Genomic DNA, 12,248 nt, shown 5'->3' with positions numbered 1-12,248 from the left:
CTGGTGGAAATGAGATACAATTAGGATTTAAGACAACTATCCCACTCCAGCCAGTGTAGGGACACTTTATTTCAGGATATGGGTTGAAATCCAATTACGTGCAGCATTATGTTCATATATGATGGCGTGTGTATGGCGAGCTGGAGAGGATGAGAGTGTTTTAAAAAGCATATCGATGCGCATAACCGAGCGGCAGTACAGATGAGTGCGCACGGTTTAGTGATCGCATGCAATTAATTCAATTAAGTATCCAGTTCTTTCCGACAGTGACAGGCAATTAGAGAAATCTGTCACTGGAAAGTCTCAATCCACCTCAAAGGGCAGCAGAATCCTTTAAGGGACGGGCTCTGGGGCTTTAATAAACACTAAATGAACTTTAAGACACTCACGGTGCTGAAATTGCGTGGCCCGCAGAGCTCTCCTTGGTACCGGCAGTACAAGAGCATCTCCTCCAGCTGGTGTCCCAGGCGGTCCAGCAGCTGTCTCATCGACGGCTGGGACTCCCGTGGTGGAGGAAGAAAGTGGTTGAAGTCCAAAATCCGTGACAGCAGGGGCCAGGGCGGTTCGCTCCCTGCGCTCTCGCCACTGTCGCCGCGCAAAGGAGCAAGTGCCTCTCTCGCAGCGGGAGAAACCTGCCAGTTTCTCCCCAAAAGTCCTAACCACCTCCCGGCGCTGAATATGTCCGTCTTCTTCATACGCCGCGGGAGCAGCAGGTTCTGGTTACAGATGGTAACGGCGGGGAAAACCAGCCTCTTAGCATACACCATGTGCGCCTTGGTGTACACAGGCGAAGAGAGCAGGTACCGAACTCGGTTGGAGGACCAGGTGAGGAGAAGAGCCCACGCTGCCAAGAATGCAAGCAGCCACGCAACTCTTCGTGGGTAAGAGCCGCTGAGAAAGATATGCCTCAAGCCGTGTAAGGTGGTGTGTTTCAAGAAGAGCTTTCCGGCTTCAGCGAGGGAGCCCGGGCTCGGTTTAGATCCAGATGAGTCGCAATGGCACATTTTGAAGGAACTGTGGCAGTGCGCGCTTCCAGCATCCGTCCTAGTGCGGTTCCATGGAGTGAACCTAAACTCGCTTATGCGCTCTCAGATGGCGGCTGTTAGTCAGACAGTTTGGTGTGTGTGTGTGTGTGCGTGTGTGTGTGTGTGTGTGTGTGTGAGTGAGAGAGAGAGAGAGGGAGAGAGGGAGAGAGAGAGACGCAGCTCTGCTCGCTCCTCGGGCTATGAGCAGCAGCTTGTGGCGGTGATGGGGAGCATTTGTTGGCATCAGAGCGCTCCCATATCCACCGGGAAGAGAAGTTCAGAATGATTTTGTGCGCAACTGCGCGTCAACAGGAGCTTAGGGCTTTATTTCATCAGCATTACACCACCTACAAATCTGATGAAATGCCTCAGAGACTGGGGATTTAGTTAAAATCACACATATTGTAATTACCCATTTTTTCTGTCTACATGCTTATCTGATTCTCATTTCTGCTTCCCTCTTTACCTTCACACACACACACACACACACACACACACACACACACACACACACACACACACACACACACACACATACTTAACTCCTCTGAATACCCTCAGTGCTGTTTGCTGAATTAAATCATTGCTCTCAGTATGTACTGACCATTTGTCTTCCTTTTCAAGTCTGTCACAATCTCTCTTTCTCTCTCTCTCTCTCTCTCTCTCTCTCTCTCTCTCTCTCTCTCTCTCACACACACACACACACACACACACACACACACACACACACACACACAGGCACGCGCACAGAATCCCCTCCTCTCTCACTACTCCATCAAAATGCATTACAGACACTAATGCTGTGGGGACTCGTCTGTTTTGTTACCGTTCCAGTTGAATTTTAAATATTGCTGCAGCCTTCACTGGGAACATTTTAGGCGACACTCAGTGGGACACAAACAGGTTGACGTCCCTGACTGTCAGTTCTCTGATGTGTAGAGTGAATGTTCTGGAATGTTTTAGGAGAGAAAGGTGCTTGAAAATCTGCTGGAGTTCTAAAAAAATACCCCTCTAACTTAAAGTTTAAAGGGTTGGATATTTTTTTTTCCTGTTTTTGGTTGGCTCAAGGGGCTCCACTTCTATTGTGATGACAGAAACCTGTTTTGGGCAAGCAACAGAAGTTTGAGTGACGAGCCTTTTGTCAGCACCATCTGTCAAGGGTAGGGTATAGAAACAATGAGGAGAAAGGAACCGAATGCAGACCCCAGGACAGACAGTTCAAAAATCGTATTAAAACAAAGAAAACGAACTAAGGTTTTTTTCTGGATCATGACACAGTGCCTGGAAAATCCACAAAAGCAGAACTAACATGGATTTAAACTGCATGTGTTTTACTCGATTGAATTCAGTAGGTGTTAACTGTCCTTGTGCATTTATGTACAGACGATTGACAGGAGCCTACAAGCTACAGTGTTTTATCATAATCACTGTGCTGCCTGTTAGCACAGTCTGTTAGTAAGTAATTCGACACACTCAAAGCAACAAAGGAGACTGTGACAAAACCAGCGAGAAAGAAGATCTGCACACTGAATATAACTCCAAACTCTTTACTTAGCTCTAGAGCGAGATGGCTTCTTTCTTGCTGGCTTTATCTTCATCTGGACAAAACCTGGGTTGGTTGTGCACACAGCCACTTTTTCCACTGAGATTACAGTGATAAACATCCAAATTCGACAGAAGAGATAGCCAGGATTATTGCATCCTCTTCTTCTCAGCTCTGAAGAAATGGTCTTCAGATCCTCACAACTTTCTTTCGTCCACACAGAAAATTAAAATAAAAAATATAAACATAGAATGAACACATAAACAACTAAAGAAGGAAAACCCAACAAGCAGGTGACCGCAGTAACAGAAAGGATTCAACAAGACAAAGACCTGCGCAGGTGACACATTAACAAGTTTGTACTGTAAGCTATTGAAGTATTTATATTAGTATCAGTATAGTAATCGTGTTAGTGTTATGCTTGAGTATATTTATTGTAGGTGGTGGCGTGGCTCAGAGGTAGAGAGGCTGTCTAGCAACTGAAGGGTCGCTGGTGCTCGATCCTCACTTCCCTCTGTGACCCTGCTGAAGTATTCTTGAGCAAGATACTGAAACCCTAATTGCTCCTGACGGCCCTGTGAAGGACTGGTGACCCACCCAGGGTGAACCCCACCTCTAGCCCAGGTTCAGCTAGGATACGCTCCGGCTCCAAGCCCCCCCGGTATAGAAATGGATGGATGGATGCGTTTTTTTGTAATACTCGTATTATCAATGATATCCCCATTATTATAGCTCTGTTCATTCCATGGTCTCTCTCTTCGTCCTTGTCCATCTGTGACTGTCTGTCTCTCAGTCTTTCTATGAGCTTGTCACACTAACTAACAGGTCAAGGCGGAAGGCCGCCCACATAGCGTCCAGGTCTTCCTCAGGGTTTTCACTTGTAAAAGGACATTTCTCTGTCGCTGTTGTCTGGCTGGGTCTTGTTAAACTCAACTGATTTTAAGAGTGTTGTTCTACAGCTACTCATTTTGTAAAGTGTTGTGAGATAACATTGGTTGGGATTTGTCAGTATATAAATGAAATTGTTAACAAACAGCCAGTTAAGACATAAAGGATGACAGGCAGAAACAATGGGGAGACACAAAGGGGAAATGGAGGCATGCGAGTCAAGGGAGCGGTGTCACATGGTAACAATGGAGCTGTAACTGCATGTTTTTGGATGGAGAACCACAGATAACACACACACACATACACACACACAGGATTGACTGAGGGAGGCACATTTGTCAACTTCTCAGGGGTTTTGGTGAAGTGGTAGTTGCTTGGCTGGTGATCAGATGGTGTTAAAATCAAGAGTAAAAGCTGCACACCATGCATCCTTGATTCTCCCTCTGTCCCTGTGACTATATATAATATATATATATATATATATATATATATATATAATATATATATATATATATATATATATATATATATATATACTCCTGATCAAAATCTCAAAATCGTAAGACCAGTTAAAAAATTGCAAGAGTTTACATTTCACACTGTTGAATCTTAAGAATGTTCTCAGTAGAGCTTTAAAATGCAAAAAGGAGAAATGGGAACAAGAGACCAAAAGTTTTGAGCAGGCAATTTATTGAAAACAACAATTTAACTCAAATAGGCTGTTCATCAGCTGATCAAAAGTTTAAAACCACAGCCTTTAGAGGCCAAAATCTGTGCAAAAATTTGGATTCCATATCATTTTCTGTCAAGTGATCACACTGTCAAGATCTCTTGATGGCAAAGGCAAAAAAGCTCACTGTCTTTGAACGTGGCAGGATTGTTGAGCTGCATAAACAAGGCCTCTCACAAAGTGCCATTGCTACTGAGGTTGGACACAGTAAGATAGTCATTTTGTATTTCTAAAAGATCCTGAGGGTTACAGAACAAAAAAAATCAAGTGGTAGACCCAAACAAATCTCCCCGGCGCTGAGCCGGAGGATCTGAATGTCTGTCCGTCAAGACACAGGACGATCCTCATCCCAAATTAAGGCAATTACTGGTGCTGACTGCAGCCCAATAACCATCAGACGAAGGAAGGGCTTAAAAAAAACAACAACAACTGTCTTCAAAGGCCACGTCTCCTTCAACGCCACAAAATTGCCCGTTTGGACTTTGCAACACAACATCAACAAAACATGATATCCACATAACCGATGAAAAGTTTTTCAGTACTGCATTGTGGAGTGAGTTTGACAGAATCTTAAAACAAATGAAGCTGTGGTTCTCTCCACCCCCCCCCCCCCCCCCCTCTCTGTCCTGTGTATGTTTGGCAGTATTCTGTTGGATCTACACCTCATCCAGCCTCAGTCGACATCCCTGCATAGAGCATCTGTGATTAGCCAAGCACCACGTCTCTGGGTTCATTCAGGATCCACGATTTTTATTTAGATGTCTGACTCCGTGCTCTTGCTGGCAACAAACTATCATGGCACGATGCTTCGTATGAGGACAATAAAGTCCTCGCTCGAGTGGTTACTCATATTTTATTGAGTAAGGGTGTCAGGGGGGAATGGATGCTCAACTGTGGTCCCGTGATGGCTTCGGGCTGAGATATCATCGTCATATATTCATGAACTGTATCATTGGCAATGCTGCATACACTGCAAATCTCACAACAGGAGAGAGGAGAGAATGGAACAGACCAACAGGAGAGATCTGGTGTAAACAGGTGAGATACCAAAGATTAAAAATAAAACCACAGGGGTGAGTACAGATAATTTATGTTTACAAAGTTGTCAGCTGTGCATCAGAATTCACCAGAGATGGATCCTGACTCGATTGGCATTTAACATCGTTTATTCAAACTTATTTCCCCAGCAGGCTCATCAGCAAAGAGACATATCAGACTGTGCAACAAACTAATCCATCTGAGTGAAGGGATAATGATGCAGTTGCTTGACGGAGAAAACAATCCCATTTCAGACGTAACAACAGAATAACAAATGCACGCTGCTCTGAGATGTCGGTTTAAGAGTTTCACTAATGAATCCATTATGAAAGCAAACAGATATTTGTTAAGGGACTTTGAGCACACATCTTTTGTCAACTCATACCTATGGCTATAAGCTGAAAATAAATATCAGGTTTGATTGACTGGATCTTAAATTAAACCATCAATTATCAAAAAAATAAAGTAAACACAGCAATTCACATTAGAGAGTGACTAAAAGGAAATGAAAAAGAAATGTTATCATAAGAAAGTTGGCTCTTTGTCAAGTATTTGGTTCAAACATTTCTTGCAGTGTTCATTATCCCATACAATGCTGGCTGGTGGTTGAAATACAACGTAAAGCATTAAGTTGTGTGTTCAGGAAAACTGCAAAAACAAAAATAACAGGAGTAACATCCAACAGATTCATGGTATTAGATGTTTTCAAAGCTTACACGAGCATGCTTGGCCTGGTAATTGTCAATATCGGGGGTTTCAGCACATAAAGATCTTGTAGCAGATTGAGTTTTCGGGGACACAAGGCAGAATTTCCCACATTCATGCTTCAACTGCACCTTTCCTGTCAACGCATGTGCTTGATGGAAGTCTGAATTGTTGCTGCAGCTAACTGGCTTTGGGAGGGTTATTTGGAAAAGTAGCTGCTAGTTTGTTGCTAGCAATGAAGCTAACATTTGCGCTCACCCAGTCATGTGTTTCTGCACTATAGGACTCGCTAGCAGGAACGATAAGTTCAGGCCTTGTTTATTTTTCATAGTTTGAGCTGTACAGTTTTGTTAATAGGGGTGGGACAAAATATTGAATATAGTACAGATACACCAGTGCCAAGTATCAATAATTTTATTACATAAGCTGTTGACCATTTCGCCTGTCAAAGTTTTTGAAGCAGTCACTACAATGCAGTGTATTGCTTCTGATTTTTCCTATTTTTCAATTGTTCAGTAATGAGGATCGTGTATGAGTATCACACAGTACTTCTCTTGCAGTCTACTGATTAGATCAGAATCACTGTAATGTGAGCAGGATATTGTGATAGCATTGTGTTATGAGCAGTGTTGTGCTGGTTACTGCAAAACAGTAATTAGTTACTAGTTACTGCAATTCAAAAGCAACTCAGTTACTAACTCAGTTATTAAAACCCAAACTTGAAGCATTACTATGAAAAGTAACAATTTAGTTACAAAAAAAAGTTCAGAACTGTCATCATCGTAAGCTCTGTACTACTTGACATGCATTTTCATCACTGAACTGAACTCTGCTAAGCAATATGGTCTCTATTTATACAAACACTAAGATGTTTCAAAGTGATTGATTGATTGATTAACTTTAGCCTGGCTAGCAGTAGCACTCCCTCGTTGAAAAGAACAACTCAGGTGCTGTTGCTGCGGTGCACGGGGTTGAGGTGACATCTGTGTCGGTGTCTGTGCCGGTCCCTGACCCGCTAGCTTTAGCAACAAGTTTCGTCGCCGCCGCCGCATGCTGCGTGCCTGGATGCTTTCAGAGTTGAGAGCTGCTGTTTGCGGCTGCAGAGAGGGTCTTCGTTCCGACACACAAGTTGCATTTAACAGAAACATTTTTCTCCTTCTGCTCAACGAAGGAGAAGTAGTGAGCGTACTTCCACGTGAAGAAACTCGCCCTAGGTTCCGCCATGATGTCCTGCACGTTCTTGCTGTTATAAACAAACGCGCCCCCACAGCGCAGCTCACTCTCCTCCTGTCTCTTGCACTTCCCCCAAGCCCCCCCCCGACACAGGAAGTAAACACAGTGGCTCAGCCGAGATGGTAAAATAACGTAAAATAAACTAATAAACGGATCGTTTTGTAACTATAACTGAGTTCTTGAATTTGAAAAATAATGCTTTTGATTGTTAGTTACTGCCAAAGTTACTTTTTTGGCAGTAACTAATAACGCAGTAACGTGTTAGTCCCAACACTGGTTATGAGTTGCTCTCTGATTCCAACCCCTTTTAATGAATGATTTTACATAACATACTGTATATAAGCCTACAGATATTTTTAAACCAACCAACACATTGAAAATTGTTTTATTTATTTTCCTTTATTCACCAGGGAAGTTATTAAAAACACTTTATACAAGTTGAATGTGATTGATCAGAGTTGTGACGGTGGGATGCCGAAGATTTTCAAATTGGAGAATTTGGGTGTTGCATTTTTAATTTTGAGATTCACTGGTCTAAACAGCAACACACAGCAAGTAATCACACATTAAATATAACATTGACAACGTTCGCAAACGTCTCTTTTTGTGGGGGGATTTTTTTTTTTTATCAAGTGCTGTTTCATGGCTAAATGGACAAGTATCTTCTCCTCCCATAAAAAAACCTTTCAGCCTAAAAAGCCTGCTGAAATCTCTGAAAGGGAAAAGACAAGACGCTCAAGGTTGTTGCCTAAGAGGAAAACACATGTGTGGCATTACTTTGAAACTCAAGTTTCATTATAATTTCTGAGTTTGAGTGTACCTCCTGAAACACATCAACAGCTTATGATGACGTTACCGAGACCAACCCTAAAGATGTTGAACAGAAAGTTGATGAGGGTGGACGGACCGCGCAGTTCAAATTAAGGGACGCATTTTAGAATTAAGTCCTGTCTGGAAAAACAAAACGGATGTAACTATGAAACATTTCAAATGGACAATTGCAAGCTATTGCAAGCCTCTAAATACCAGAGTATTAGTGGCTTGATTGCTGAGAGCTAATGTGAATAGGAGTAATTGGGAGATAGCCGGTTTAGGGGTGCTTTTTTTCACTGTGACAAAGAATGACAAAAAGACCTCCCTTTCATTCAGTGACGCCAGTGGAGCACTGAATTCTTAAAAGCTGCCGGAAGATGGATGAAAAGGCACAGACAAGCACAGAAATGTAATAGCTGCCACTTGACGTCACATATAATCAGTGAGCCGGCGAGGATTATACTTCTCTGCAAGCAATGTCTGCTGTGCTCAGGGGCTAAATTACATATGTTGTTTTTTTACTTTTTTTTTTTTTTAAAAACATGAACACTATGTCTATGTTTGTGTGAACATTTTTAATTGAAAAATCACATAGCTGTCAACATGAATTTAAAACAAGACCTGCAGATTGGGAAAAAAAAATTCTTTTGTCTGCATGTGGGTTGACAGGATCCTGTCTCATGGATATGGAGGGCTAGCTACACCTTCTGGGATGCACGCTGACGCTATGTGGTGATGAAAGGCTTGTTTGTGAGAACTTGTGGGTCTTGAAGCACGTGGCAGTTAATCTGTCACTCTGGGCCCAGATCTGGGCGTGGCTGGCCTGTCTGAACCTTGACGGGGCCATAACACCCACCTCCTCTCCTTTGCTATTATCTTGTTATTCGGCTGTACAAACGCCAACTCTATCTTTACCTCCTCCTGTTTACAGATACGGTCCAACTTGCCTTCCTAAAAAATACATAAAGACAATGCATTCCCCTTGTTCTGCCAAACCGCAGACTGAAAAGTCAACCACGCTCACACACGCACACACATTTGTTTTCTCCTCTGCTTCCCTCCTTCCTCCTCTCGGTTTGTGATCTCCACATTCTCTCTGCGCCTCTGGCCTGGTGCAGCTTCTTATCTGTCTCCCACCGGGAATGTTGGCACCGCAGCATCCACAAGGGAGCCGGCAAAGAGAGAGAGGGAGGGAGCGACGGTGAAGGATAGAGCAAAGGAAGGAGGCTGAGAGACGGGGTGGAGGCGCTGGGAGCAGCAGCAGAATAGTTGCGGGGGCTGACAGAGGAGCAGGTGGTGATTCACAGAGACAATTTGGAGGATAATTGTGTACATGATCTGCTGTAAGGGACAAGTGTCACCAAAGCCTCTTTGCAAATAGTCTCTCAGTCTCCTGAGCTATACGGCTGAATTAAATACTGCACCAAGTAAGTGCTCCTCTACTGTTAAAACAACGTGAGATGAGATTAAGGCGAAGAAGCTCGTGGACACAAAGAGAGTCAGACACGGTAGAGGAAAACTCTGACGTTGCATATAAAATATATAAAAGCATCGTGTAAGTGTTTTGAACATATGCCCTTGGATTATTTATGCTGTAATAATTAAATCAGACGTTTCTAAACTCAAAATAGAAGTGAACATGCAGCTTTATAATAACTAAACAGTATTGAACTGGCTCAAGTATCATCACATCCCTTCATTAACCAAATTGTTTATCCAGCACGTGTTGCTCTGTGTGTTTGTGTGTGTGTGTGTGTGTGTGTGTGTGTGTGGGGGGGGGGGTCCCAGCTGACCTTGGCAATCAGTACATGATATTCCCCACCTCTCACTCTGTCAATCCAGGGCTGTCATGTAGAAGCAGACAACCATTCACACTCACACCTTCAGGCAATTCAGTGTCTCCAATTAAGCTAACTTGAATGTTGTAGGTCCGTGGGAGTAAGCTGGAGCTACCACAGAGAACACACGAAAGAGAACCTGCACACTCCACAGAACCTTCTTGCCGTGGAACCCCATGTCGTCCCCCTACCTTTTCATTTAATGTTTGTAATTATTTACCTTGTCACACCTCCAAAAGAGCTGCAAATGTTCATTATTGCTGATTTTACTCTTTGTGGGATTTATTTGTTTTGCAGAATTTTAAAATCAGATGCCGGGGGGCTGGAGCCTATCCCAGCTGCCTTCAGGCGAGAGGCAGCGTTCACCCTGGACAGGTCGCCAGTCCATCACAGGACCAACACATAGACAAACAACCATTCACACTCACAGTCACACCTACAGTCAATTTAGAGTATCAATCAGCCTCGTCTTCTCTTGATGTCTTTGGACTGTGGGAGGAAGCTGGAGTACCAGAGAGAACCCACGCAGGTACAGGGAGAACATGGAGACTCCACACAGAGAGATCCTGGGCTCGAGCGGGGGCTCAAACGCGGAACCTTCTTGCTGTTAAGCGACAGTGCTGACCACTGCACCACTCTGCCTCCTATTGCAATAATCTCTTCTACTGATAATAGATTCTATGTAGTCACAGTTTTAGATTTTTCCATCTTGACTCTTAAGATGTTTTTTTGGCACAAAAAAAATGGACCTATGAGCACATGTGTTGGACATGGTTGAGTTCAGATATTTCTTATTGTCACAGTGCAGAAACTTTGAAAACCAGCAAGCAAAAACAGAACAAACCTCTGAAATAATTAAGAACAATAACACAATGCTACAATGCTGGATTGGCCAGACTCAGTACAGATACCAAGCTCATTATTAGCGCAGGTCTGAATGGTCTTCATGTTGGTGAGTGTTACAGCGCCACTATGTACTTAAAATACATCGATTCATTAATCTTAAAATGGTGAGAAGCCTCCCTGTACAAGTATTATGGCTGGAAGTAGAAGATTTATATTTACAGCCCAAAGGGCAGTGAGTGTATCCTGGCCTGTGCAGGGAAACACAGGATGACACAGCTAATTCATCCAGGCAGCATCGTGACAGCTGGGCTTGGGAGAGTTCGGGAAGAGGAAATGGTTCTGATGAATGACTTTCAGAGTGCGCTCGCTAGCTATGGCAAACAGTCTCCCAGTCCCCACGGGCCTGATGCCTCCTTTTTTTTCCGCTCAGGGAGAAATGAATGAATGGGCCTTTGTAAAATAAATGGTCCCTTTCTGTCTGACTTTTGAAAAGAAACCTTTTTGTAAAACCTATCAATTTAATTTATTATTGTTGTAGAAGTGAGTTTCTTATTCTTTTGCACATGTGTGATTTTCATATGCAGGTGACTTAAATAGCACATCTAGTATGACAAGTTTATTAGAAAATATTGAGGGGCTACAGCTCTATCAAAGGGCTACAGGAATCAAGGAATGACCCCCAACAAGTTCTACAGTTCAAACTATTCTGAAAAGGAACTGAAACGATAGGTAGGTGCCAAATTTGAAGAAATTCCCGCGAGGCATTCATGAGATATGGAGTTAATGAGATGGGAAAGATGGACCGACAACCCATAAACGTCATGCAGCTCACAGCTGTTGCTAGGGAAACATCGCTTGACACTGATTTAAAAGATAAACGCAAAAGAAAAGTAAATTTTTTGATGGATGTAAAACCCTTTTTAGCAAATGAATATGACCAAATAGCAGCTGTATGATGGACAAACACTTTACACTGATCTGACCTCAAACACACCTCTGACATTTCTCTAATGCACGTTCTTGCTAATCAACACTTGACATATATGTCGATACTGATACATCTGCACTGAGCTCGATCGATTATTATATCATTTACTGGGCTGAGAGACAGATGGGTCAAATACAAAAACATGGAACCATTCCTCTAATAGCTTTGAATAAAACAAGTTTATAGAAAGCTAAAGGTTCCTAAGAATTACTAACTGTATTTGAGGAGCCGGTCAGACACACTGACACTTAAGTGAGGAATGACAAACATACACTCATAATGTTTACACTTTCAAAGCAGCATCCATCTCAAATGGCAGCAGTATGAACAACGTTTCCTCTCCTTCTGCAGATGCATTTCCTCTAAATTTGTTTTTGAAGAAATAAAATGCATCCAGTACCTTTCCTCTGAGAGGCAATAAGTCTTATCCTCAAAACATTACAATGACTTTGCTTTTTATATTTCAATTCAGCATAAATATGAAGAACTTCTCCACTGCTGCAATCTTCTTCGAATATCCTGTCACGTCCTATTAATTTTAGTCCCCGTTGTATATGAACATCTTACAATCCCAGGTTTATTAGCTGCATATTCTGATAGA

The 12,248-nt window shown here is 42.8% G+C and overlaps 1 protein-coding gene across 3 annotated transcripts in view; it reads right to left on the bottom strand.

Moving 5' to 3' along the window:
• Positions 1-12,248, bottom strand: part of asic1b (acid-sensing (proton-gated) ion channel 1b) — a 153,626-nt gene that overhangs the window by 31,560 nt on the left and 109,818 nt on the right. Inside the window, exon 1 of one of the 3 annotated variants that reach the window (XM_086199898.1) lies at positions 390-1,119. The exons of the other annotated variants lie outside the window; for them this stretch is intronic. Coding sequence (XP_086056024.1) covers positions 390-1,004 — 615 coding nt within the window. The 5' untranslated portion in view covers positions 1,005-1,119. Of the gene's footprint in view, positions 1-389; positions 1,120-12,248 lie in introns of those variants that run through there. 3 annotated transcript variants of the gene reach the window in all.

This window comes from Aulostomus chinensis, chromosome 3 (assembly GCF_037954235.1).
Source record: "Aulostomus chinensis isolate RoL2024-O1b breed Wild chromosome 3, RoL_Achi_v1.0, whole genome shotgun sequence".
NCBI lineage: Eukaryota > Metazoa > Chordata > Actinopteri > Syngnathiformes > Aulostomidae > Aulostomus > Aulostomus chinensis.
Note: the sequence above shows the minus strand (reverse complement) of the source record. Positions and strands in the feature narration are given on the sequence as shown.